The sequence below is a fragment of the Chelonia mydas genome, chromosome 18 (genome assembly GCF_015237465.2).
Source record: "Chelonia mydas isolate rCheMyd1 chromosome 18, rCheMyd1.pri.v2, whole genome shotgun sequence".
NCBI classification, from domain to species: domain Eukaryota; kingdom Metazoa; phylum Chordata; order Testudines; family Cheloniidae; genus Chelonia; species Chelonia mydas.
This window is the reverse complement of record NC_051258.2, coordinates 16,521,021-16,548,119: the sequence shown is the minus strand read 5'-3', so window position 1 is coordinate 16,548,119 and position 27,099 is coordinate 16,521,021. Positions and strand designations below refer to the sequence as shown.

Here is a 27,099-nt window from a genome sequence, read left to right as displayed (position 1 = left end):
TTTATTCCCCCCCCTACTGTTCTTGTCAACTGCTGGAAATGGCCCACCTTGATTATCACTACAAAAGGCTCCCCCCCCACCCTCCTGCGGGTAATAGCTCACCTTTCCTGATCACTCTTGTTATAGTCTGTATGGTAACACCCATTGTTTCATGTTCTCTGTGTATATAAAATCTCCCCACTGTATTTTCCACCGTATGCATCCAATGAAGTGAGCTGTAGCTCACGAAAGTTTATGCTCTAATAAATTTGTTAGTCTCTAAGCTGCCACAAGTCCTCCTTTTTTTTTTTTTTTTAAAAGGGGGAAGTCTATTGCCTAGTAAAGAGGATTGAAAAGAAGTTGGTAAATTACAGGTGGGAGTTAGTGAGGAACAGTCATTTAAACACAACTCATGAAGGCAAGCAATTGAATATAGACAAATGGACAAGTGCTGATATACAAATGCTAGAAGTCTAACTACTAAGATGGGTGGACTAGAGTGCCTGGCATTAAATGAGCATATTGATATAATAGGCATCACAGAAACTTGGTGGAATGAGGATAATCAGCGGGATGTGGAAATACCAGGGTACAAAATATATAGGAATGACAGAGTAGGTAGTGCTGGTAGGGGAGTGGCTCTATATGAGTAAGAAAGCATACAGTCCAATACAGTAAAAATCTTAAATGAATCAAACAATACCATAGACTCTCCAGGGATAGAAATTCCATGCTTGGCTAAGAGGATAGTAGTAAGAACATACTAGCAACCACCAGACCAGGGTGGTGACTGTGATTGTGAAATGCTCAGGGAGATTAGAGAGGCTACAAAGGCAGAAAATGCAATAATAATGGGGGATTTCAACTATCCTCATTTTGACTGGGAACACGTCACCTCAGGAAGGGATGCAGAGATGAAATTTCTAGACACATTAAATGACTCCTCCTTGAGGCACCTAGTCCTGGAACCCACAACTGGAGAGAAGTCCTAAGTGGAGTATAGGATCTGATCCAAGAGGTGAATACAGCTGAACTGCTCTGTAATAGGCAGCAGGTTTAAAATAAACAAAAGAAAGTATGTCTTCACAGAGCCAGCCTTTGGAACTCATTGCCAGGGGATATTGTGAACGCCAAAAGTATAACTGGGCTCGAAAAAGAATGAGATAAATTCATGGAGCATAGGTCCATCAATGGCTATTAGCCAAGACAGTCAGAGACACAACCACATGCTCTGGGTGTCCCTAAACCTCCAACTACCAGAAGCTGGGTCTGGAGGACAGGGGATGGATCACTCAAAATTGCCCTGTTCTGTTCAGTCCCTCTGGCCACTGTCAGAGACAGGATACTGGGATAGATGGACAATTGTCTGACCCAGTGTGGCTATTCTTATGTTTGTACAAAGAACTACTCTACTTACAAGTTGAACGATTATAAGAGCAGGTGTTTTTTTGGATTTACTTAAATTAGACAGACCACTGGGTCTTCCACAGAGCTCCGTGCAGAAAGAGCCTTAAATCCATGCAGATCTCTTTGCAGAACAAAGGCCTGATATAGGAGTGGGATAAACCCAGCAGGAGTTACGTTCAGTCTGGTCTGAGGGGCCGTGCTCCCGCAGCTCAGTCCTCCCACAGTCCAAGCTGAACTCTATTACAGAGCAACCCAGTTCATTTGGGCCTCCATCTTTAAATGCCCATCCATGCCAATTTTGCTGACCTGGCTTTAATTTATTGTCAATGTACCTCTGTTGCCCCCGGCACCTTTGCTTGGATAAGGACCCTCAAGAGGCAAAAGCAGATAGCTGCAACTATGTCAGATATAGACTCTGCCATGAGCAGACTGGAAAAATTTTCAAATTCATGCTTATCTTTTTGGATTGTCTGGGAGGCAACATAGTCACTGCAGGCACCTGGGGATCAGGACTCTAGCTTCATAGATGGTCAAAAGAGACCATTAATGATCATCTAGTCAACTCCTGTATAACACCGGCCAGAGAATTTGACACAATAATTCCCACATGAAGCCCATAATTTGTGGCTGAGCTACAGCATATTTCTGAACAAGGTTCTGTTCCTGATTTGGGAAGGGCAGATGGTCTAGTGATCAGAGTAGAGGACTGGAACCATGGGCTCTACCCCTAGATCTGTCTCTAGTATCCTTTGTGACCTCAGGTAAGTTACTTAACATCTCTGTTCCTTGATTTTCCATCTGTAAAATGGGGACAATATTTTCCTACTTTTGTAAAGAGCTTCGGGATCCTTGGATGGAATGCACTATCAAAATCTAGTGTTGTTATTATTGTTTTGTGACCTCAGGAATCTAGAATATTTATCCCTGAACATTCTAACTTCACTAAATTTCCAAAAAACCAAAACCAAGCCCCAGCGCCAACCTCAGCAGCTTCATTCTCTCTTCCTGCTGTAATGTTTGATTCAAAAATCTTACAAACCTGAGCTGTGATTTTTGACATTGGATCCAGTCATGTAAAGCTGGCATTGCAGGAGAGATGACACCAAGATCTGTCATTATTTCAGTGGTTGGTCACCCTAAAGTGAAAGCAGCTGTGCCTGGAGATGGTCAGGAGGAATACTATGTTGGAGAAGAAGGCCTGTCCAAGTTGGGGGGCCTTATCTTCGAAATATCCTATTGACCATGGCAGGGCTGCATCTTGAGATGACGTGGAGAAGCTCTGGAGAAACATCTAGGAGCGTGAGCTTAGAACAGATGCTAGCGAGAGGCCAGTGCTAAAGAGCGAGCCCCCTCTGAATCCCCTTCACAATCGAGAAAAAATAATTGAGCTGATGTTTGAGCATTTTAAGGTACCAGATCTGTATCTATCTCTCCAGGCGAAATTGGTATTGTATGCATCGGCTCATACCACTGGAATGGTAATGGACAGTGGAGATGGAGTTACCCATGCAGTGCCCATCTATGAAGGACACTGCTTACCTCATGCTGTTTCCAGGCTGGATGTTGCAGGCAGGGATATTACTGAATACCTCATGAGGCTCCTCTTGACAAGTGGCTGTTCTCTCATGAGCAGGGCTAAGAGAAATATGGTGAACTGTCAGATATCAAGGAGAAGTCCTGCTATGTGGCTTTAGACCCCAGCCAAGAGATTAAGAAGAAGTCAGAGGAGGTCCTGAGAGATTATAAACTTCCTGATGGAAATGCCATCAAAATTGGTCTTCACCTCTGCAGAGCACCAGAAAATCTTTTCACATAGCATTGGCATTGATACACCCAAAGCTTCATACTCTGATTTCCAACAGCGTTACAAAGCGTGATGGGGATATTTGCCTGCATCTGTATGGCAATGTGGTATTGGCTGGTGGCTCATCCCTTTTTCAGGGACTAAATGAGAGGCTGTTTAAAGAGATAGAGCAGCAAGTCCGTAAAGCAGTTCATGTGAGGATTGTAGCCCCACCAGACAGGAAGTGCTCTGTGTGGATGGGAGCTTCCATCATTACTTACCTGGCATCCTTCATGCCAATGTGGATCACTGTTTGGGACTACAAAGAATAAGGACCTTCTGTTGTGCACAGAAAATGCTTTTAAGAGGATTGAACTCAGGTCAGGGTTGAATTGTGTCAGCTACCATTGAGAATTGCATTGAAGACTTAACTGGAAAAAAAAGTTGTCCCGTGATGGTGATTGAATAAAAGTGAAAAAGTGCATTAAATGATCTTTGCAGTGTTGTTGTGGCTGTGTTGGTCCCAGAATATTAGAGAGACAAGGCGGTTGAGGTACTATCTTTTATTGGACCAACTTCTGACAGTGAGAGAGACAAGCTTTCGAGTTACACAGAGCTACAGGACCTGAAGAAGAGCTCTGTGTAGCTCAGAAGCTTGTCTCTTTCACCAATCAAAGATATTACCTCACTCACCTTATCTCTCTGTGGTATTTATAAGGTGCTCATCATCTTGGAATCTATGGTATTAGTAGTTATTATAGCCTAAAAAAAGGATGCTCTGGGGGATAAACTGATCACTACAATTGTCAGGTAAGAATTATCCCACCACCTTCTTGTCCCCCCTCCCTGCCCCTGGCTTTGCACTCTGTGTAATCATTTGTGTCCATGCCAAATGTGTGCCAAATGCCTCAGTATTAGGATTGTAAATTTAAATGGCTGCATGAGGGTCAGGGCAATGGCGAATCAGAGCCTTTTTCTATAAGAAAGTCAGTTCTAGAGAGTTTCCCGGCTGAGACTGTCACTTAGTGCCAGAGGCTTTTCTGATGGTATTACCTACCCTTTAGGGACTAGGCAAACTCATTTCTCACCAGCTCCAAAGTGTGCCTGACTTTTATGTCTGAGAGCCTGGGTGGGATTCGAACCGATGTCCAAAAGGCAATTCGCTCTGAAGCACATTCTCTGCCTCCTCCCCTGGGCATGGCACAGAGTGCTGGCAGGCCCTCTTGCTCCACTAGGGCGGCGCTGTCACACTTGTGCTTCTCCTTTCTATGACTGGCGGCCCCTCGCTCTGGTCTAACGCTCACAGATCCGTCTTCTCTATGGCTGGCGGACCTTCCCCGGGGTGGCGCTCTCTCTTTCGGCCCGCCTCTCGATGGTATGCGAAGGGCTCCGCTCTCGCGCGGTCTCTATGGTTAGGGGAAGCAGGTCGACGCTGCCCCTGGTGACACGTCCCGGCGCCGCCCGTCGTTGGCTCTGGCCGCCATTTTATGTGAGCCGCAGCCGGAGCCGGACGGCCGGGACCAGAGGAGTCACGATACCGGCGGAGGGGAGCTGGGCCTCTTCCGCGTCCCGCCATGCCCTCCTCGCCGCTCCGGGTGGCCGTGGTGTGCTCCAGCAACCAGAACCGCAGCATGGAGGCGCACAACATCCTTAGGTAACCGGGGCCTGCCCGTCACCCCCCCCCCCCCGGGACCGGGCCTGCCCTGCCCGTCGTGGCCCCTTCCCTCGCCGAGGCCGCCCCTCGTCTTCCCCCCGCACGGGGGCTGCTCGCCGCCGCGTCTGCTCTGGGGCCTGCCCCGGACCGGATCCCCCCGCCCATGCACCGGGCCCAGCCCGCTGTCCTGGGGGAGGCTCGTGATCTTCTCCGGCGACTGAGCTTCCCGGCCCTGGGCACTCCCCAGCCGGCCTCCCCCTCCTGCCCGCTTCCCTTTGCCCGAGCCAGCTGGGCCCGGCCCCGCTGGAGCCCGGCCCGGGGGCGGGTTTGAACCGGTCCTTGTGAGACTGACCCCGGTTCCGGGTCTCCATCGGGTCTCGCCCCCGTATTCACATGGGGGGGCGGGGGCGGTTCGGTTCACACTCTCGCCGGAAGAGATCGACGGGGCCCCACCTCCGCTGGCCTCGCTCAAGTCCCGGGCTGGGTTCATCTCCTTGGCCAGGGGTCTGGGCCCTATCCCGGCTCCCCGGGCTGCTCCGCCCCTCTGATAAGGCTGGCCTGGTCCCAGGGCTCTGGCGGAGCATTAACATCCGCATCTCTCCCCCCCCCCCCCCCCAACAACCCCATGCTTGCCGGCCCGGAGCAATCCCATGGGCTGGCTTCTGGGGGCTCGGCAGCCTAAAACCAACCTGCCCCGGCGTCATCCGCCCTCTCTGAATACACCGGCGATTCAGAGACTCGAGCCCCCTCTCGCTGGCTTGTTAGAGGGACACTGGACAGGCCACTCAGCTCTGAACGTTCAATTTCCCCTTCAGGAATATGGCCGCTCGCATAGTTAGTGCTGCAAATATTTTCAACTCTTCACTTAGTTTAGAGCGGAAAATACACGAGAGAGACCGAAAGGAGGGAGGAAAAAAGTGATGAGCCAGAAAGTGTGTGTGTTTGAATCTCCCTTATCTAGCAGAAGGACGTAATCTAGGTCTTGGCTTAAAATCACTTGAAAGGAAAGTTTAGGAATAAACTGAGGAATGTATTTAAAATGTTTTAAAGTACAAATGGCACGTGAACAATAAAATATCTTTCTGGTGGTGGCAGCCATCTTGGTCGAAGGCAATTTACCATGTTAGTAATATTCAAACTCATTGTAAGACTCACTGAGACAATAATATCATAAACATCCTGTTGGAAACAAAACTGCCTTTTCTGTTACTAAACACTAAAAAATATTAAAAATGAAGGGATTTTAAAAATGCAGTATACTTTTCACATTTTGCTGTTTTACTCTTTGTATTTCTCTCAGCTCCTACAAGGGAAACGGATGAAGTCACTTTCAGGTTCCCAATTCTGCAAGTTCTGTTGGGATTTAAAAAAAAAAAATCATGAAAACATTTCTATTGGTCTTAGATCTTGCAAATGAGCTCTTAGCCTGTTAGCACAAAACTTAGGTTTTAAACAATATGAGTTAACAACCCCTTAAAATCAGCATTAAATGGCTGTCTGGATAAAAAATATTTTCTTTCTTGTGTGCTGATAATGCTTCAGACAATTAAAATAGTAATACGTTATAAAAATTTACTACTTCCATTTCCAAAATGGCAGGTGGAATTCAGTGTTGATAAGTGCAAATGCACATTGGAAAACATACATCCAAATGATGGTGTCTAAATTAGCTGTACCACTCAAGAAAGAGATGTTGGCGTCATCGTGGATCGTTCTCTGAATATTCTGCCTCAGTGTGCAGCAGCAGTCAAAAAGGCAAATAGAATGTTAGGAACCATTAGGAAAGGAATAGATAAGACAGAAAATATCATAATGCCATTAAATAAATCCATTGTAAGCCTATTCCTTTAATGCTGCATGTACTTCTGGTCACCCCATCTTAAAAAGATATATCAGAATTGGAAAAACTACAGAGAAAAGCAACAAAAATGATTAGGTGTATGGACAGCTTCTGTGTGAGATTGATTAAAAAGACTGGGACTGCTCAGTTTAGAAAAGCTATGACTAAGGTGGGTATGATAGAAGTCTGTAAAATCATGAATAGTGTGGTGAGGGTGAATAGGGAAGTGTTATATACACACACACACCCCTTCACATAACATACATACCTGGGGTCACTAATTGAAATAATAGGCAGATAGTTTAAAACAAAGACAAGGAAGTATTTATTCACACAGTCAACCTGTGGAACTTGTTGCAGTGGGTTGTCATGAAGGCCAAAAGTATAACTGGGTTCAAAAAAGAATTAGGAAAAATTCCCATTGGATACATCCTTCAATGACTATTAGCCAAGATGGTCAGGGACGCAACCCCATGCTCTGGGAGTCCCTAAACTTCCAACCGCCAGAAGCTGGGACTGGACGACAGTGGATGGACCACTCAATAATTGCCCTCTTCTGTTCATTCCCTCTGAAGCATCTGGTGCCGACCGCTGTTAGAAGACAGGATACTGGGCTAGATAGACCATTGGTCTGACCCAGTATGGTCATTATGTTCATTTATGCTGTTTTGCTTTTTACATATTCCTAACATGGACAATGGAAAATATTCATTTTCTAGTGAACTTCAATTTGTGGTTTATAGACTCTTAAGTCAGAGATGGAAAATACCTACTTGATCATCCAGTCCATCTTGCTGTTGTGGGATTGTGCCCTACAGTACTTTACATGTTTTTCCAAAGCACACTACAACTAGATATTGCATCAAACAATGTGGGTGAATGTTTCAATTGAACAAAACTGTTACTGAAATTTTAAAATAGCATAGAGGCATTTATATTGCATTTTATAAAGTTTCTCAGACAAAAAATTAGGTTTTATAATACAGGATACTGTCCCTTTGAAACGATGGGCAGAGATTTACATGATATCTAAAAATGCTTGAAAGAGCTTTCTGAAACGTGCTCTGAGGGGTTGTAAAACTTTATTCTGTTTGTAGTTTATTTTAAAATATTTGCGCTGAGAAACTGAAACAATACAATTAAAACCCTGTTACAGGGCTTTTCTTAGTGTTGAGGAAATTCTACTAAAAAGTTCATATCTTAAATATTGTTTACCCTGCTCTCAAGTTTCAGTATTTACGGGTATAGGCTTTACAGATTTTGTTTTAAAAAAAAAAAAAATTAGTTTTTTTTTTTTTTAAGTCAAGTCTTTTCACTTTGGCAGTGTTATTTTTTTCTAATTCTCAATTTGTGGAGGAAACATTTGTCAATACTGCCCATGATCTTAAAAATTTACTCAGTTTATGATATTTTTGACCTGCCTGAAGCACTACAGAATTTTAAAACCGTTTATTTTGTTAGTCTTAATACATGGTTTATGTGGGGATTTTTCAATATTTTTATTGTAATAGGGTCTTATGCTTTGTTTTTTTTAATGCATGAAATTATCAGGTGTTTCAGATAGGTTTGATATAAAATTGAAAACTTGTCCTTGACAAAAATCTCAATATTTGTCTCTGTTTTGGACTCAGAAAGGCCAATTCCAAATAAAAACATTTTCCTGATACATTTCAACTCTTTTCTCTTCCCTCCTCTTCCCCCCCCCCCAAAAAAAAAAAAAAAAAAGAAAAGAAAAAGAAAAACAGTGCTCTTGCGTATAGAAACTTCAGGGTTTGGGATGGTTCAGAATTGATCAAATTTTCTTTTAAAGGTCTGCTTCTGCTATAACCCCCCCTCCTTTTTTTTTTTAAAGGGGGTTAAAACTTGAAGATTTTTTTGAGAAATCTATAAACTCTTGACCCTTTTAAATTGAAGCACAGTGGTTTCCATGTAGGGTGAGATGTATGGTTTAGTTTGGAAACTTAGCTAAGGCTATTTGTCAGACTGACATTCTGTATAGCTTTATACTATCACTTATGCCTTACAGAGAGTCAGCTATCTGTATGTTTTCTATATTCTTTGTTCTCTATGGCTGCAAATGTCCTACAAGATCAAACAATAGCTGCTTTCTGTTTTTTTTTAAAAATGGATTTCCCAATGTCCCAATATAGTCCGTCATCTATTACTTACAACTATATTTAAACTTTTTACAACTATAACGCTATGATACAAAAGTCGAACAAGATCTGTGAAACTACGGCATATATGTAGCTTGTTGAAATATAAAACCAAACACAAAATACCCCAAACAATATTGACCAAATAAATGACTTTCATATCTTAAAAGTTGCCAAACCAGATGTCATTCTGTAACCATACTCAGCCACACCTGGCTTATCCTATGTTGTAATGACTTTTATAGTTTTCACTTAGGATACACTACAACAGGGGTTCTCAAACTGGGGGTCGGGACCCCTCAGGGGGTCATGAGGTGGTTATATGGGGGGTTGTGAGCTGTCAGCCTGCACCTCAAACCCCACTTTGCACCCAGCATTTATAATGGTGTTAAATATGTAAAAAAGTGTTTTTAATTTATAAGGGGGGTTATGCTCAGAGGCTTGCTATGTGAAAGGGGTCACCAGTGCAAAAGTTTGAGAACCACTCCACTACAACATGGTGACATGTTCCCTTGCATAGTATTTTAAATGTATGCAATAATACTACATAAAATCATAGTTATCTATGGGAATTTGCACAGTGAATGATAGTACCTTTGCATGTGTATGTGTACGCTTAATACAGTAGAATGTTACCCTTTCTCTTTTGGATCATGAAAATTAAATACAAACGGGTCTGCAATACACTGACACTGTCAAGGTCTCTGAGACCGTTTGCCACCCCTTAACTGGTTTAAAGTTGTTGTGCAAGAACAGTAGCCATTTAGGGAAGGGGGAAGAATAACTTTGTCAGTGAAGAATTCTAATGAAAATGGATTTCTTTTAGTTTAAGAATCTGATCTCTTCATAATGTAACTTTTATTTGTATAGTGGCAGTTCTCAAAGTCCCCAGTTGGGATCAGTGCTCATATTGAGTATTGCAGGAAATGTCATTTTACAAGTTTATACAAGTATTTTGGGTCAGTCTAAGACAAGATGCAACAATTGAGTTGAGCAAACAGCAGAAGGGAATGGGGGGGGGAGAGGAGGAAGGTAACAGTAATAAAGTTCCATGGTTACATAGGTTAGTGGCAGGCACAGCATCATGGTTCTGAACCATTTACTTTTTTTTTATAAAAATATAATTAAATATCAAAGTCCCTGGGTTTGGTGATAGTATTGTTACAGTATAATGTGTATCAGTATGTGAAACTGCAGTATGTTAATAGAGAATGTATATAAAGCAAACATAGGATCCTACACTGAAATATTTCAGATTTATATTTCCTTTTATGAAGACACATTATAGTAGTACACCTCTACCCCGATATAACGTGACCTGATATAACACGAATTTGGCTATAACACGGTAAAGCAGCGCTCTGGGGGGCGGGGCTGCACGCTCCAGCGGAGCAGCGTGTCAGTGTGTCTGGCTCTGACACGGGGCTCTGAGTGGCATGTTAAGGGTGCCAGGCCAGGGCCGAGGGGTTGGATAAGGGGCAGAGGGTCTTGGGGGACGGTCAGGGAGCAGGGGGGTTTGGATGGTTTTGAGGGCGGGGTGGTCAGGGGATGGGGAACAGGGGTGTTGGATAGGGCGTGGGAGTCCCAGGGGGCCTGTCAGGGGGCAGGGGTGTGGATAGGGGTCGGGGCAGTCAGGGGATAGGGAGCAGGGGGTTGGGTAGGGGGTGGGGTCCTGGGGGTGGTCTCTAGAGGGGGCAGTCAGGGGAAAAGGAGCAGGGGGTCTTAGATGGGGGTGGGGTCTTTGGAGGGGTGGTTAGGGGTGGGGGGGCTCTCTGGAAGGGGTAGTCGGGACAAGGGGGGGGAGGGTTGGATGGGTTGGGAGTTCTGAGGGGTCAGTCGGGGCGGGAAGTGACTATTAACGGAAATGTTTGAGGCCAAAGCAAGTTGGATATAACGTGGTTTCACCTATAACGTGGTAAGTTTTTTTGGCTCCCGAGGGCTGCGTTATATTGGGGTAGAGGTGTATTGTTGCCAGAAAAGACTATAAATTAATGTAAATGAACAAAGTTTTATTTGTTCTACAGCTACGTTCTTCAGGACAGAGAACTGTTTGTCAATTCATTATTGTAACCTCATTGTAAATGGACAGCACTGTGTACGTTAGATCATCTCAACATGGCAATTTGAACATATGTTTATATTTATATCCTAACTACAGGAATGAATGATGGTGTGATAAGCCAGTGAAGGAAAGACTAAATTACTGGGGTAAAAGGCAGCGTGAAGCCTCCAATATGCAGGCATAATATAGGGGCTATAGCAACTGCAATTATTTCCTTGCTTTTATCAGTTTGCATCACAGTCCAGTGTTCTTTATTAGTTTGTAAGCCTTAACTGAAAGTGATCTAACTCATTTATTGAACCTAGTGTCTGTGTCTAGGCCCACGGTACAGTGTGCTCAGTCCAGGAGGAAGGGAATGCCCCTTGTAATCAAATTAGGAAAATCACTGGCAGGTTCTAAAGGCTGGGAAAGTCCATCTTCCATTGAGAACTCGGGAAATAAAATCCACCTTGAAGTAATGCAAGACAGGACAATGAACAGATCTGAATACCGAATAGACTGGGTACAACTTGTATAGTGCATTGTCCAAAATTATAAATTAGGCATGGAGGGAATTACAAATGGAAACAGGATGAAAAGAATTGGGATTAATTTACAAGACAATATTTGGAAGCTTGCAGTATTATCCCCAAAAGAACGAGGAGTACTTGTGGCCCGTTGGAGACTAACAAATTTATTTGAGCATAAGCTTTTGTGGGCTAAAACCCACTTCATTGGATGCATGCAGTGGAAAATACAGTAGGAAGATAGATATAGATGTAGATATACATACACACACAGAACATGATAAAATGGGTGTTGCCATACACACTATAATGAGAGTGATCAATTAAGGTGAACTATTATCAGCAGGAGAAAAAAACCTTTTGTAGTAATTAATCAGGATGGCCCATACTGAAAGTGCCTTCCTAAAAAGAAATGCACTTTTGAACTGTTTCAGTGTAGAGTTCTATGCCTACTGTGTTTACACTGTTAATCTGTTGCAATTTCAGACTAATATAGTAACAACTCCTCAGTCTCTTGAAATTAGGATTTCTGTATTTGTAGCTGACTTCTGGTTTATTCTGAATTTGTAGCTTTTGAGTGAGGATTTATTCATTACATATACATTCATACAGGTTCATTTTTAGTAAATTGTGTGTTTAGAATTGAGGTGGGGTGTGAGGTATATTATTAATGGTGTAAACAGAATGAGAGTTGATTAGAGCCTTAAACCACAAATCATGTAATATTGGGGGTATAACCACATAGGAGAAACAGAAGTTCAACCAAGTACAGTTTACAATAAACAAGCTTCAGTCAGTTTCTATACCAATTGGGTAGTATCAATCAGCAACTGAACTAAATGAAGAGTATGCTTAACTTTTTGTCAGATTCCCCATTTAGTTTACAAAAAAATGTTTTTAAATTGTTTAGCTTGAAACCAGCAAGAATGAGGAAATGCCAACATTGATTTATTACATTTTTATATTGATAGAATTTGACTTATTTGACAAACATATTCAAAAAGGCTAACGTAGAAATTGAGCCAGTTGTCAACTTTCTGAAGATTTCAGAGACCGAAACCAGTCAGCAATACGCTTTTAGATTGCAAATGCAGTTTTTAAGAGTAAAATGCGTGCTGGCTGAGTGGGATCCAACTTCAGATTAAACTGAAAACATTATTTAAAGAAATGCTGTTCATTATTCTACTTTTATTCATTATAATAATGTGTGTTAAACTTGCCTAGGAACTGAACTTTTACTTTTTTCCTAAACAATGTTGTTGCCATTCAATTGCAATAAAGCAGTTATTTTACATCCCTTTATATTATTATGTTCAATATTGGCCATTTGAGGGAAGAATCTCAGCAGTATTTTGAGTTTAAGGTTAAGTGAGATTTCCTTTTTAGAACACAAGCCATATAAGGTTCCAGAATATTAACTTATCTGCTTGGACTAAAGTTCTGTTTCTTCTGCTTTAGATGTCACCAGCGTCTAAAACTGAATAAGGACTGCTGTGTCCTTTTTCAAGTGTTAACGATTCATCAGTGCTATTGAGCACTGCTGTCAGCTGTTAAACAACTGTTGTGTTCCTAGAAGTAGAGTTGTATGTCAAGTGCGTAGAAATCCGTCTGGTGGAAAATGCCATGGCCCCAATTCAGCAATGTACTTAACTTAGTGCCTAACTTTAAGCATATGAATAGTCTGCCTGATTTCACTGAAACTATCTTTGTGCTTAAAGCTGGGCACATGCATACGAATCAGGGCCTATCTTTGTAAAGTTATTGCTAACTGAAGGCTATGTCTAAACTTGCAGAGTTTTTGCACTGTCAGTTTCAGTGGTGATAGTGAACCGCTGAAAGAAAAGAGCTGGTTTGTGAACCCATTTACTTCCACAGAGAGTGTTTACATTTGCAGCACTTCCATCCCCGATGAGGCATCGCTCGGAGGGCAGCTATCCCACAGTTCAGCTCTCTCCATTTTGATGATAGGCCTTGTGGGGTGAGGTGATCGTGGGGCATCCTGGGTCCCTGCACAGCCTCCTCTCCCCAAATGGTGATCAGGTCCAGTAGCTCGCATTGGTCCAAGGAGGGGATCATTTGCTCCATGGAGCAAGCATTGTCACCTGGCCAAATGATAAGTGAGCACTTGCCAAGAAAACACGAAGGGGAGTTTCAAAGTTCCCCAGGGCTTTACAGGGGGAGGGGTGGGGATGTCTGTTTTCCTGGTGTCAGAGCAGCAGAGCTGCTGGCCCGCCAGAGTGGTCACCTCTGCACTGTGGGATATCCTACGGAGGCTAAAAGCTCTGTAAACAGGAAGAACATGTCTTCACTTCCACCTCACTGCAGAAGCATCACCAGTAAGAGCTGTATGCCTCTCGGGGAGGTGGTTTTCTTTTTGCAGTGAAACTTCTGAGTTTCACTGCAAAAAGTCATTAGTAAGTGTAGACGCTCCCATGGTTTTTGTGCAAAAAAGGGACTTTTTCAGCTCTAAATTGCAAGTGTAGACATGCCCTGAGTGTGGGTACAGTCTCCTATCTAGGCTCATAACTTTAACTAGCATTAGTGGAAATTATTTACACAAATCTTACATCCATCAATGGACCTCTTAATGCAATGGGTTAGAATGAGGCATTTGCAGTGTTCAGCAGTGATCTGAGGTGTGCTAGTATTGTCTTGCTGTTGCTGTAGATGGTGTACTCGGAGTTAGCTTAATATTTCCCATATAGTTATAAATAACTTTACTCTGACCTTGATAATGCAAAACTCTGTATAAATTATCCTTTATTGTAAATGTTAGATTTTTTTTTTTTTGGTATTACTGAAGATTGGTGCTAGCTATTTGGATTCACTCACTAATCCAACTTGTTTAATTGCTTAGCAGAAGAAGGCAGTGCTGAGTAATTCAGTTGGCACTAGAAATCATTTTTTATACAGTTACCAGAAATGTGCTGAAACACTTTCAAATTATGTCAAAGTAGCACAACATGGTGTGTAACTGATACACACAGATGTACTCTGGCCACTACTAATGCCGTGTAAAGACTTCAGTTTTGAGAGACGTGCTCTGACTGTTTAGGGAAGAGAGACGTCTCAAATATAAGTCAAAATGCATCAGAATTTCAAATCTTGGGGTAGGAAGCCTTGCCAATGGAAAGTTTCTATTTATTATTTCAGATGAGATGCAGACTTCTTCAAATGCAGCTTTTACCTTTTGAGAGAGGGTGGCTGTGGTAAGTGTTGTGGTGAAAGCTGTGGCCAGTATGTCTGCATCTCCCGTGACTCATTTCAGCCAGTGGTATTGTGGTATGCGAACAGAAAAGATCAAGGAGAAAAAAGTGGAAGAAAATGACTTGACTGTTGCAATTCCACCATCCTGACCTGGGAGGGAGGGCGGGTGGAGAAAGAGGAAGAAGAAAAGGGTACGGTGCCAAAATCTTCTCTTACGCCATTATCTTACGGCAGAGTCGTATTGCGAAATCCCACTGCTTGATGAAGTGATGACTGTAGGGCAGAAACAGATGGGTGGAGAAAGGGTAGGAGAGGGATAAGGGAGCTCCATTTTACAAACCTGTTTTTCACAGGTACAGACTGGCTAATTCACACTATTTGTAATCCTTCCACATACCATTTTACATCATGTAGTGTACAGAATTTATTAGTGAGCCTTATTTTCATATCAAATTTTTAAATGGGGGGATTTGTTCTTTTACTGAAGCGCTTCTCATAATTGACAACCTGTTTTCATGGACTTTAAAACATCTTATTGGCTATTGTAGTTGTAGGAATGAAAGTTGATATAAATCTGATGATTACTTCAGACCAGTTTGTGTTCACATTTCTTGTGTAACTGCATCTCAATTGTTTTGAAGTTAAGAAAATATTTGAATACTAGACAGCAGTATAAAAATTAAATTTTCATGTAAGAATAATGGGAGATTGGTGTTAGCTCCCCTATGAAGTTATTTCTGTAACAAACACTGCCTTTCTGGGATTCCACAGGTAGAAATGTACTGATGTATTTCAACTACAAAACAGATCTGGTGTTAGTTTGGATGCAGCAAAATTTACAACAACTAAACAGTTTGAATTTCATCATTAAAATTTCCATCTGTCGTGGTTCTCCTATTGTACTTTTTTGCTCAGTAGGGGCAGTAGAATGAAACTAATGTAAGTATGGAAAATGGCCTAGGCATGAGTAGCAGAGATTAGCCTCTGTGCCAAAGGTTGGGGAAGGGAAGAGAAATTAATCTTTTAAAAAATGAGTCTTCCTCTCTTCACTGTGGGAAATCATATACTCTTTACACTTCCATCCATCCCACCTATCCTCCCCTGGTCTAGCAGAATGAAACTAACCAGGATCACCTCAGTTTCATATCACAGCTCCTGTCTCCACTGTGTGCAGAAACAGTAGAGCATTCAGAATTATTGGAGAGGGAGAAAGTATAGGAAGGTGAGAAGAGGGGAAGATGGAATAAAAAACACGGTAAGACAAATACATTACTAAGGCAGCCGCCTTTTTATTTGTGGTGTGGTAACACATGAGAGTTTAGGATGAAGCTTGGTCCTTCACAATCTATGCCAAGAAGGTTTTGGAGCACTACAGAGACAGAGCGCTCAGCCCCTGGGAATAGGATGTGCATAAACACTTAAAATTAAACACTTGTATTTTATTTTTGTTTCTTGCAATTTGATACTTGGAGAGTAAGGAATTGAGATGCTGAAGGTCAGTTGCTCACAGTACATGCTCACATCTGCTCTGGATCTCAGGGCTTGATAACTTCGGTCTCTTTTGTGTTTTGATAATTCAGTGACGTTGCAAGTCTGGGTCTTTAAAAAGCAAGCCAGACTCTTGAAATGCCTTTCAAGAAATCACATCAGAATTAGAAAGCCAGATGTTTTTACCTCCTAAACAATACCGACAGACTGCTTCGCTCAGATTCCTCACACCCTTTGCTTTCTGACAGGCTAATGGATAAGTTCTTCTAGGTGCTGATACTCAGCAAAACTTAGCATTATTACAATCCTTTGTTTTCAAGTGGCAGCTTGCCAGGCAGCTTGCTGAGGTCAAGGGTGTTGGTGGCACTTAATACATTAATAAAATAGCCAACCAAATAACCCTAAATATGAGAAGTGTGGTAGGCTTGAGCTTGGTGATATAGGACTATGGTTGGGAAGCCATACTGGGAGTAGAAGATATTTGCAGTGGTATTGCAGTATATGTGAAGCCACAGACTTATCCTGCTTCTCATAATCTTAACAAATATTCAACGGGGTGGGGTTGTGCACATGCGTGCATACACCCCCCCCCCCCCCCCCGCTTTCCGTAATGACCTAGTGAAAAGATATCTAAAAGTCAGCATCATGCAGTTGATTGTTTGTCTGCCCTCAAAATTTCTTTTCTGTTGTAATTATTAAACGAATAGCTGCTGACAGGAATGGAATGGAAGACGTGCCTGGTTTATTATGACTTTTGGCTACAAGTCAATAAAGTATCCATCAGACTCTGGCAAAGTTTGTGGAAAAACTAATTTTCAATCTGGTTGAAAAAACTTAGCTGATTCCGGTGTTTGTACTTGTATTAAATTTCAACAATGCACATTTGGTGCTTTTAAAAAAAATTGGTAGACAGGTTTATATAATTTAATTTAAAAAAAATTAGTGTTCTGTTTGAAATACTGAGTACTATCATTTCTGATACTGCTCCTTCCTCCTTTCAGATGTCTTTCTCATCTGTAACAGTGAATGTTCTGCATTCGTACTTGTGCAATTCAGCATGGACTGATTTAAATGAAAGGAGGAAAGTAACTAAAAATAGTCCTAATCGCTGCACAGCTGACTTAATTTGCTGAAATTTTATAGCCATCTCTTGGAAGCTGCATATGTGCATTTTTAAACAGTAAATTGACATTTCAGGGAGACTTAACCTTTGGGTTGTTAAGCATTGTATGCTTATCAATTTAATTGGAGAAGTTTTTAAAATGGTAAAAGTCTTTCAGAAGACCTGTAATTTGGGTCAAGAAGTAGTGAGTCTATAAGAATAAGTAAGATCTCTTGTTTAATCACTTGCTTTATTAGATATTGAAATTGCCAAGTGCATTTCTTAAGTAGGTATCCTGAAAGCTGCTATAGAGGGACTTCAGTCAAAACAAGTGAGAACCAACCATAAGAGGATCTGTCACTTATACGTTGGAACCCAAATTCTGCAAACCTTTATGTGTCTTAGCCCATTTTTTCCTGGTTAGACAACCAACTATTTTGTTGGTGTGGCGGGTGGGGTGAATGGAGTGGAATAAAATTGATAAACAAAACTGCCTTTCTTTGCAGTGAAAATAATGGATGGGGTTGGAGTTTTTTTTTGCTGTCCCCCCACCTCTTCTTTACCCCATAATGATTGTCAATACACTGTACACGTTTGCTTTCTTGCTTAGTATGTAAGGTGGTTAGAATCAATTAGCTACTACTAAAACTATAATTCAGTTATTTATTGCTGGTCATTTAATAAGATGTCAACTTATACTGTGTGTTGATTTTTCCAAAATAAATTTCTCCTTCCTGGTAACAGTAGTGTGGTAAAGTCTCTTGGGTGGTCTGTGGGCCAAAAGGGGAGTCAGGACAGCAGCCAAAGGTTAGAAATGAAAAAGACCTTGTAGCTCATCTTGTCTATCACCCTACCAATTCAGCATCATTACCTACAGTATACGTTCTGGTATTCCATTGCATAGTTTTAAATGCCCAAGCAGGGGTGCTTCCGTCACTTTCTCTGGCAGCATATTCCATAGCTTAATAGTTTTGTTCTCAGGAAGATTTTTTCCTGATAATAAGCCCGAATATCCTTAAAAGGGTGTAGATACAGCGATGATGCAGTTACAGCTTTTGGTAGGGGAAAATACTTGGAGAAGTTGAAATTCATGGGATCTTGGTATTATGGTTTTTTGCACATTTTACTTCCTGATTACATCCGTGTTTAGCAAGGTTGGGGTGGGGGTAGAACCTGGTAGTTTTGATTTATTATTGTGTATATAATTCAGTAATCAAGGTCCTGTGTATCCTGTATCACATTAGAACCAAATTCTGTGGCAAGGGCCCTTAAATTCAGCAGCAGTATTATTTACTCATCTCCTTAAAATCTCGTCACTCCCTTCCTTTCCACTTCTGTGCAACTCAGTGAAGGCTCACAGAATGTAAATTCAGTGATTTTAATTTGATGGGTTTTTTTCGTTATGCTCTCCAGGGTGCCCATTTTCATAGAACTTAGCTCCCATGATGTCCAGACAGTCCAGCTCAAACCTCTTCCTCCTCCCACCCAGTTGTGTGCCAGAGGAGAGCTGTGTTTGTGCATATGTGTACAATTCTATTCTGGTATAATACGTTTTCAAAGATACAATATTGTGAAAATAAGACCTACAGGTGCACTAATAATTTTTAGTAAAATTTTAGGCTGGTATACATTTCTTTTCAGAATTTTAAATGAGAGGAATCTGTTCCTTTTGGGACTGATTCAGAAGCAGTATCTCTCATCTGTGTTTAGTAGTGGTCCTGATAGGTTATCAAGTACGTATCGGTCATACAGTGTACTGCAAGTGACTCGCCATGGTGGAATATGAGAGCATCAAACCAAGGACTGGTGCCAAACTCAGGAGCTTCTATCTGCTTTATCTTCCTGCTGGAGTTTGAAATGGAGATCTGGCTTCAGTGCCAAAATTAATAATTCAAACTGAAGGGGAGACGCATGCTTAACTGTCAGAAGTAGCACACTGAATCTCATGCATTAGTCATGGGTAGTCTGAGAAAGATGCTATAAAGGTGCAGATATATTTTTATAGTCATGAAATAGGCTCTGTGAAAGGCCCTTATAGCTTTACAGATTCTACTTGAAGGCCTCTGTTATAAGATACTGGGACTCTGTAGCAGAGTTATTTCTCTCCATTAAACCCTACTCATTATTAAAGGGTGGGACATGAGGACAAATTTCACTTTCTTACATTCCAGCCTTCCCATAATAGATGTACTATCAAAAAATCCTTTGTAGTGGCTTAGATAGCATCAGTGTTTCAGGTGCACAGCTGGAGTCAATAGGAGAACTGTTACTATTGAATATTGCCTCTTCCATAGAAACTGATTTTGGATTGGCAAAAAAAGGGGTGTTTTGACATTTTGGTGTATTAGAACTACACATTATCAGCTGTATTGGTGATAGTCTTGTGGCTAAGGCCTTATCTGCACTTGCTTGGTTTTTGCGTCGACACAGATGTCTAAGTGCAAATGCCTAGTGTAGTCATGATTTGTACCAGTACAGCAGTTTTGAGTCCCTTTGCTAACTCTTTCAACCACTAATATCAGGAAGATCAAGATGAACTTTTTCAATCTCAAAGCTTTAATTTTATCTTCCTTGGGAGATACAGGTGGGGAGCTTGTTCTAACTTTGGGGGCTTTTTTTTTTTTTTTTGGTTTATGGATGGGTGTGGAATGTTTTGAAAATAAAGGTTTGTCTTATTAACCATGTCTCTTTTTTTCATAGTTTCTGTGCTCATCAATAAAGCTTCCCCCTTCTGTTTTCAGTCTCTCATTGTGCTTATGCTGCATATTAGGGTTGCACCCGTACAGATGCAAAATTTGGGAGACAGCAGGAAGTACAACCTTTGATTATGTAACAGTTTTGAGTTCTTCCTGCACACTTTCCACTCTGTGGTTGAACAGACAACTCTTGGCATGAGGATATTAGAGAAACAGGGTTAAACAAAACCCACATAATTTCAGCTCCATTAGAACACAATGGAAAAGCTTGTGAGTTTGAAAAAGAATACAATCCAGTTTTTGTTGTGATATCAGACAAAGACTACCCGCAACTTCACACTTTCTGGCTGCCACTTTTTTGCAACATAACTAAAGTTGTTTAAATGAAGTGTAGGATATGTATTGTGCACCAAGACTTACCTTAAATTGCAAATGTATAATTTTTTATCTTAAATATGTTTAGAAGGTTGGATTCAGAGTTGATAGGTCTCTAAGAATCTTATTTTTTTTTCCAAGTCCAGTGCATTGCTGTTCAGCACCTAGACATGTAGGTTTTAAATCTTTCCAATCTAATTATAAATCCCTTTTTGTGTCTTTCAGCAAACGAGGATTCAGTGTTCGATCCTTTGGAACAGGGACTCATGTGAAACTGCCAGGACCAGCACCAGACAAGCCGAATGTTTATGATTTCAAAACAACATATGATCAGATGTACAATGATCTGCTTAGGAAAGACAAAGAACTGTATCCCCGTGGAATGACCTTTTTAAAAAACCCTATATGGTTCATCTTTGAAAGGTGTAATTCATTATTTTGCATAAGGAATACACAGCTGCTTGACTGGCAAGAGCTTTGTTTTAAGGTTCTAGGCAGGTGTTTCACATTCTATTAGGATCTCTAACACTCCCCTTGTAACTTGCTATTGAGTTATAATGCATGCATTCAAAATCCTCTTGTATAGTAAATTAACATACTTAGTTCTTGAACAGAACTATGAATATTTTACACCTTCATCCATGAACTGCACTGCACTGCGGGCTATGTTTTCCCAGTGCAGAGCCCATTCCTGGCAATGGGCATGCCAAGAGCTGCCACCAAAAGAATGAAAATCATATGTAGCTCAGTCAAGCAAACAGGTAAGGTTTAGAGTAGACTAGTGGCCTAAGGGGAGAGAACATAATCCATCAAATATTTTCTCTTCTCATCAAGAAGCTAATTGTTAATTTCTGGTTTTGGCCTTACATCAAAAACATATTCCTTAAGTATATTTCCAAGAATGGGCACAGAAAGCCCAATTAAATGTGAAGTTTATTCCCAAAGACCAGAGGTGACAAGGGTCAGGCACACTACCTTTCTTCACATCAGCCATGAGCACACAGTATTTTAGGACATCTATACTTTATATTTAAAACAAAAAAAACCCCAAACACATCTTTAGTTTGCAAGATCAGGGCACTTGTTTGGGGTCTTGTTCTCTTTACGCAGGATCTGATTTTTAATATTAAAAATGTAATCTGGTGTGAAAGGGAAAACTAAATTTATGTAGGTTTTGCTTATTAATTTCTAATGGTAGATTATGAGGCCCTTGTTACAAAATGTGATGCCTCTGAAGCGAGTCTGGATAACAAGGTATAATATGGCAGTCTGTCCCATCCTTTATTGTTGCGTGACATAGATTTTTAGCTTCTGGGGAGCTGCATAAAAGTAATTCTGGATCAAATTAGTAAAATCTTGCTAATGTTAGATTTGATATCTATCTTCTATAGCTATCTGGAAATGGCAGCTAAAATGTTATCGTTTAAATATTTATTTTTAATATCTTTTGAAGCTTCACTATTATATAACTAAACAGTTTATTTTTGTATGGCTGAAATTTTTCAATTTTTTTTAAAAGGCTGAGAACAGGCAAACAGGCACTAGATGAAGATTAGAAAATGGGGAATACAGTGAAACCTATTTTAAGTGGCCACCCAAGGAATCAACAAGTTCAGGAGCCCAGTAGAAGAGATGGGCTTTCAACTATTGGTTCAACAAAATTGTGTACTGCAAGACTTGAGTAGACTTTTAAAATTGTGTTAAGACATGGAGGAGGTCCTTAGTGCAGGTTTCACTGTGGCTTGATTTGAGTCAGCAGGTTTTTAGTTGTGTATTTGCTGACTAGAAAACATTAAATTTGAGCTCCATAAGACCCCAGTAGTGGTGGTTTCTTTCGTGTTGAGTTTTCTGAATGTACTCAGCTAAGACGAGCAGCTCCATAAAGCTGTACAGTACAATTAAATTTGATACTATGTTGGAAATTTCCTTCCACATGGTTTTCCCCAAAACGGATATCCATATTATGCAAGGACGTTAGGGAACCCAATTTCTGATGAAAAGGCTGAGTAGCAGTATCTTTTAAACTTGAAATGTAGGGCATCCATTGAATCGGTACATAACTTAATTTTGTATGATCACATCTTTGGTGAAGAAAAAGGATATTTCCCAGCCAATCCATCCTCTAGTTGAGATGGTGCACATCTCAATGCAAACACTTTTTCCCCCCTTCAAATAGAGGACTGTTTGAATTGTGCAGTCTTCATTCTCAAGCACTTAAGAATTTGCAGTGACTACCACTTTGCCTATTCTGTTGTATTGGGAACATAGCACTGTTTTAAGATACAACAAAATTAAAACACATCTGGTCCTCTATCCAGTATCTTCTCTGGAGTTGCCTTTTGAGCTCTGCTCCACATTAGAGGCGGAGTGGCTATGCTCTGAGCCACAGATACTTATGCAGAGTGACATTGAGCACTCCTTTCTATTTTGATTTTCCCGTTTAAGCAAAAGCCCAGTTTGGGGTGGGGAAGGAGTTATGTCTGTATATTTTATGCCCTCAAATGTTGCGAATTCAAGTTCTTTGAAACAGATATACTTTTTCAGTACAAAAGGCAGCTCAGCTTCCAGACTCTGGGTGAGTGGGTAAGTTCTTTCCTAAATTCGTGAAAACCAGAGACCCCTCTTGTTCCTGCCTGTGAGCCAAGGAGCAGCTATCTTTGGGACCATGGCATTGTTGGACTCAGTTAGGGCAGCTGATTACTCTTTGTGGGGGGGAAAGAGGTGCTTTGTCTTAGGGTGGGAGGGAACTACTTTTTCCTTTGGTGTCTCAAAGGGGATGTGGGAGAAGGAGGGGGTCCAAATTCCTTGGCTTGTCCTTATGCTCCCCAAATCCTGCTATCTTCAGTTAAGTGGGGAGAACTGCCACCTTCAGCCTTTCCACATTGTCTGAAACAGCTGTTCTTAGTGACAAGGGCCAGTTTGTGTATCTCATTACCTCAGTATGGGAATATAGGTCCAATGCAGCACAGTGTGCTCCTGTGTTTAGGAGTGACTTCGTGCTTGAGTTCTGTAGGCCAGTGGGGAGATAGGTGCACTGTGGACACTTGATATTCAGTAAGTAGTTTTGGCTAAACTACTCCAGCCCATCATCTGCTAGCCAGTCAACGAATTGATAACTGCTTCGGAAAGCAGCCGTCCCAACCAGGCCTGAAGTTCTACGATGGTGTGGACATCAGTCAGCTGAGGTAAAAAGCGGCTTAGAATGGCAAGGTGTGTGAAAACTCTTTTCTCTATCAGTGGTGGGGAGGAGGGAAGAAGAACAAGAGAATCCACACTTATACAAAAATAAAAAGCATCTGGATTGCACTTAAATATATATTAGTGCAAATTCTCAAGTGTTATAGCTGTAGGTTATAAACCTTTCCATAAGTAATCTTCCACACTAAATGAGGACATATTTACAAATGTAGGTACTTCTCTGTGTTGTAGGTAGAAGAATGAGAAATACTTTCAAAAGAGTAGCTTGTTAAAAAGGAATGCTTTTAGTTCAGAAGGGGTTGGGGATGCAGAAGTAACGAAGCTAGGCTCTGCAGGGATATACATGTAGTACTAGGAGATTATTGTTTTAAAATTAAAATGAAGTCAAACACTTAAAATGAAATAAACATAGTTGTCAAGACTAAGTAATCAGGGCGGCTGTTGCTATGTAGGAGAGATTCAGCTGTTTAAATTCCCTCAGCATTACTGGGAGATGAGTAGCAACATTTTCAATAGTATTGAAGTCACTTAGTTGCCGAAGTCCCGTTTTCATAAGCCTGTAGTGTAGACCTATCATACGTGAACATACTTTGTCACTCGGGGGTGTGAAAAAACTCTCCCCCGAGTGATACAAGTTGCACCGACATAAGAGCTCCTGTGCATAGAGCTATGTCCACGGGAGAGCTTCTCCCACCGACATAACTTCTGCCACTTGTCGAGGTCGTTTTATTATGCCAACAGGAGAGCTCTCGTGTTGGCATAGAGCGTCTTCACCAGACCGCAGCAGCGCTGTACATATAGACATCGTCTTAGCTTCAGAAGTGCCCAAGTCACCTTTGAAAATAGGATTTTAGATGCTTTTGAAAATTATCCCTAGACCCTGTTAAAGGTTAGCATATGGAGTCAGATAAGTAGAATAAATGTGAAACAAGATGACATACAGAAAATAGTAATTTTATGTCCATATGTTTAATCTGAAAAATAGTTTACCCATTAAAGAGTCCATGACAGGAGACGAAATATTGGTACCAATACCTGTGTGCCAAATACACTTGTTCTGTAGCCCATTCTGTTACTAAAATATAGCTCCAAACTTTTATATTCACCCTTTTACTACTAAGAAACCATCTGTGTGGGGAAGGGAAACCCACTTGTGGACTCAGTTTTGAATCTGCTCCTGCAGATACCAGCAGTTAACTAGAAACAGATCTTTAGTTATTGAGCATATCAGTTTCAGCCATACTGCCTTTTGTCAAATCCCTCAGGTAGGGTCATGCTTCTGCAGGCCTTGAGATCTGCTCCTGATGGAATTTAGTGGGAGTTTTCTCATTTGCTTTAATAGGACCAAGCTCGTAGTTGGGAGCCTTCCAAAGAAAACCCAAGTGATGCGGCAAATATTGGTGATCAATAGGTGGCATTCTTTCCTCTGAGTCCATATTAAAAAATGAATGGAAATGTTTAATTTAAAAACAAACGAGATCCCAAATTCTTAGCAGAAATTCATGTGCAAATATAAAAACTGCAAATACATGTTAAAATTATCTGTTTTATTTGTAATTTAAATCTACTATTTCATTAAGCTTTGGGATCTAAACCACAAAAAATCATTTTCATTAAAACCAATGCCTCATATGGTGTTAGCATCCCCAGTAGGACATTTTTCAAATTTATCTTTTAGATGAAAAGTAGAATCAAGGTCCTCCTGACAACTTATAGTCACTTCTGGCTCTTTCTTTTCCTCCTCTCCTCCTCCCTCCGCCCCCCGCATGAGAAATGTTAATGTCTGTAGCCTGGCCAAAATCCAACTTTTTAAACTATATTCTGCCTACCTAAATTCTCCTTGAAGTTTCTCATGGATATAGGTTCTCAAACTTTATATTGGCAACCCCTTTCAGACAGCAACACCCTCCCCCCCCTTATAAATTAAAAACAATTTTTTATATTTAACACTTTTAAATGCTAAGTTTGTAACCTTGTTTAAAATGAATTTACCTTTTCTCACCACTTTTAAATTGACTAAAACATATTTTTTTTCTAATTATAAGCAGAATTTTTTTTTTTTTAATATTTACTGTTTAATACTGGGAGGAAGCAAAAAAAAAAAAAACTTTGTCAATATCACTTTTCCCAGCAGACTTAGCACCCCATTACTTTTACTTCGGCGCTGCTGCTGTTGTCACGTGCTGTCCCAGAGCTGGGCGGCGGGAGAGTGGTGGCTGCTGACCAGACGTCCAGCTCTGAAGGCAGTGCGGCTGCTAGCAGCAGTGCAGAACTGGAAAAGTAAGGGTGACAATGCCATATCATGCCACCTTACTTCTGCATAACGTTTGACCTTTCCGCTCAGAGGGGTGGCTTTGGGGGGCAGGGCGGTGCTAAGGCAAATTTTGAGATGGCTATAGCTCTTCAGCTGCTGAACAATCAAGACCTCTAATGTTGTCTCGGTCTCACCTTTTTTAGTCTCAAGACAACGAACATGCATGCACGATACTACAATCCCCAGAGTCCAGTTTTCTTAAGGTGGTGATAATACAAATATATATTTTATTTAGGAACAATGATAGATGCATTATATGTTTACAATACTTTTTGAAGTAAATACACTACATTGCGACAGAAAGGTCTGTGTAATTTTCTAAAACACTAGATTTAAATTCCATATATTCTAGCAGTTGGTCTCTGTTTTGTGCATGTACTTGCGACCCCCTGAGGAGTTGCAACCCCCAGTTTGAGAACTGCTGATGTAGCACCTCTTCCTTTCCTAAACTACTGTTGCTAGGTGGAGTTAAACAGTTGCCTTCTACCTCAGAGCTGGTGGGTGAAATTGTTACGTATTAATTTTGTAAATTGCTTTGGGATCCATCTAGATAAAAGATGGAATGTAAATTTATTATCAAACTATTTTCAGCTACGTTAAATACAAAAAATAAAAGGTTGCCAATTAGAAAAGATTAACATCCCTATTGTGAAGCTCTTCTCCCAAATCTTTAAAAGGATATTACAGTCGCAGGGAAGCTTGCTAAAACCAAATGTTTTTGAAAATAGCTTTTGATTAAAGTTGATGTCTTGGCAAAACACTGGCAAAATGCTCCATGTTGCAGAATAGTGCCCTTTTTGCCATCAGAAATATGGAGCTGCCTAAGGCCTTGCATTTGCCCTGTTCTTAGCCATCACGGTCGCTGTACTGGTGCAACCCCTAGATCAGCACAGCTGCTGTTGGCACCTGTGGTGCTAACCATGCTTTCCAGCAGGGACAAGTTCTGCCAGTGCAAATAGCTACTTTGTCTACTGTAGGGGCTTTCACTGGGCAGCGATACCTGTGGCTGGTCACTGCTGATTATAACCAGGACACATCCCCAAAGTTGATATGGCAGCATGAGGAGCTGCATGCAAAGTGCCTCTGATGTTCCAGTGGAGTGGTGAGTAGCTGACTCATCCCTGGTTGGTTGACAGCAGGAAATCCTGAATAGGGGTCACTCTGGAGATCATTGAGGAGACTAACTGCCATCTCCAAGGTGTGGTGTAGTTTAAGACCCATTGATGTTACTAGAGGAGAGAAAAACACATCTCAGTGGGGATAATGGGTTAACATTTTTGTTAGAGGCTCATTCCTTTCTCTCCCCTCCAGTAATATCCTAGGGATTACTGC

At 41.2% G+C, this 27,099-nt stretch overlaps 1 protein-coding gene and 1 pseudogene across 2 annotated transcripts in view; both read left to right on the top strand.

The window, feature by feature from the left end:
- The first annotated feature begins 2,389 nt into the window (after positions 1 to 2,389).
- On the top strand, positions 2,390 to 3,534 carry LOC102931192 (annotated as a pseudogene).
- A 1,032-nt stretch (positions 3,535 to 4,566) lies between these two features.
- The window catches only part of SSU72 (SSU72 homolog, RNA polymerase II CTD phosphatase), a 62,402-nt gene continuing 39,869 nt past the window's right edge, over positions 4,567 to 27,099 (top strand). The window contains exons 1-3 of one of the 2 annotated variants that reach the window (XM_043531620.1): positions 4,567 to 4,823; positions 14,541 to 14,596; positions 20,481 to 20,624. In XM_043531620.1, coding sequence (XP_043387555.1) covers positions 14,541 to 14,596; positions 20,481 to 20,624 — 200 coding nt within the window. In that variant the 5' untranslated portion in view covers positions 4,567 to 4,823. The remainder of the gene's footprint in view (positions 4,824 to 14,540; positions 14,597 to 20,480; positions 20,625 to 27,099) is intronic. The other variant, XM_037880995.2, reaches the window with a different exon arrangement.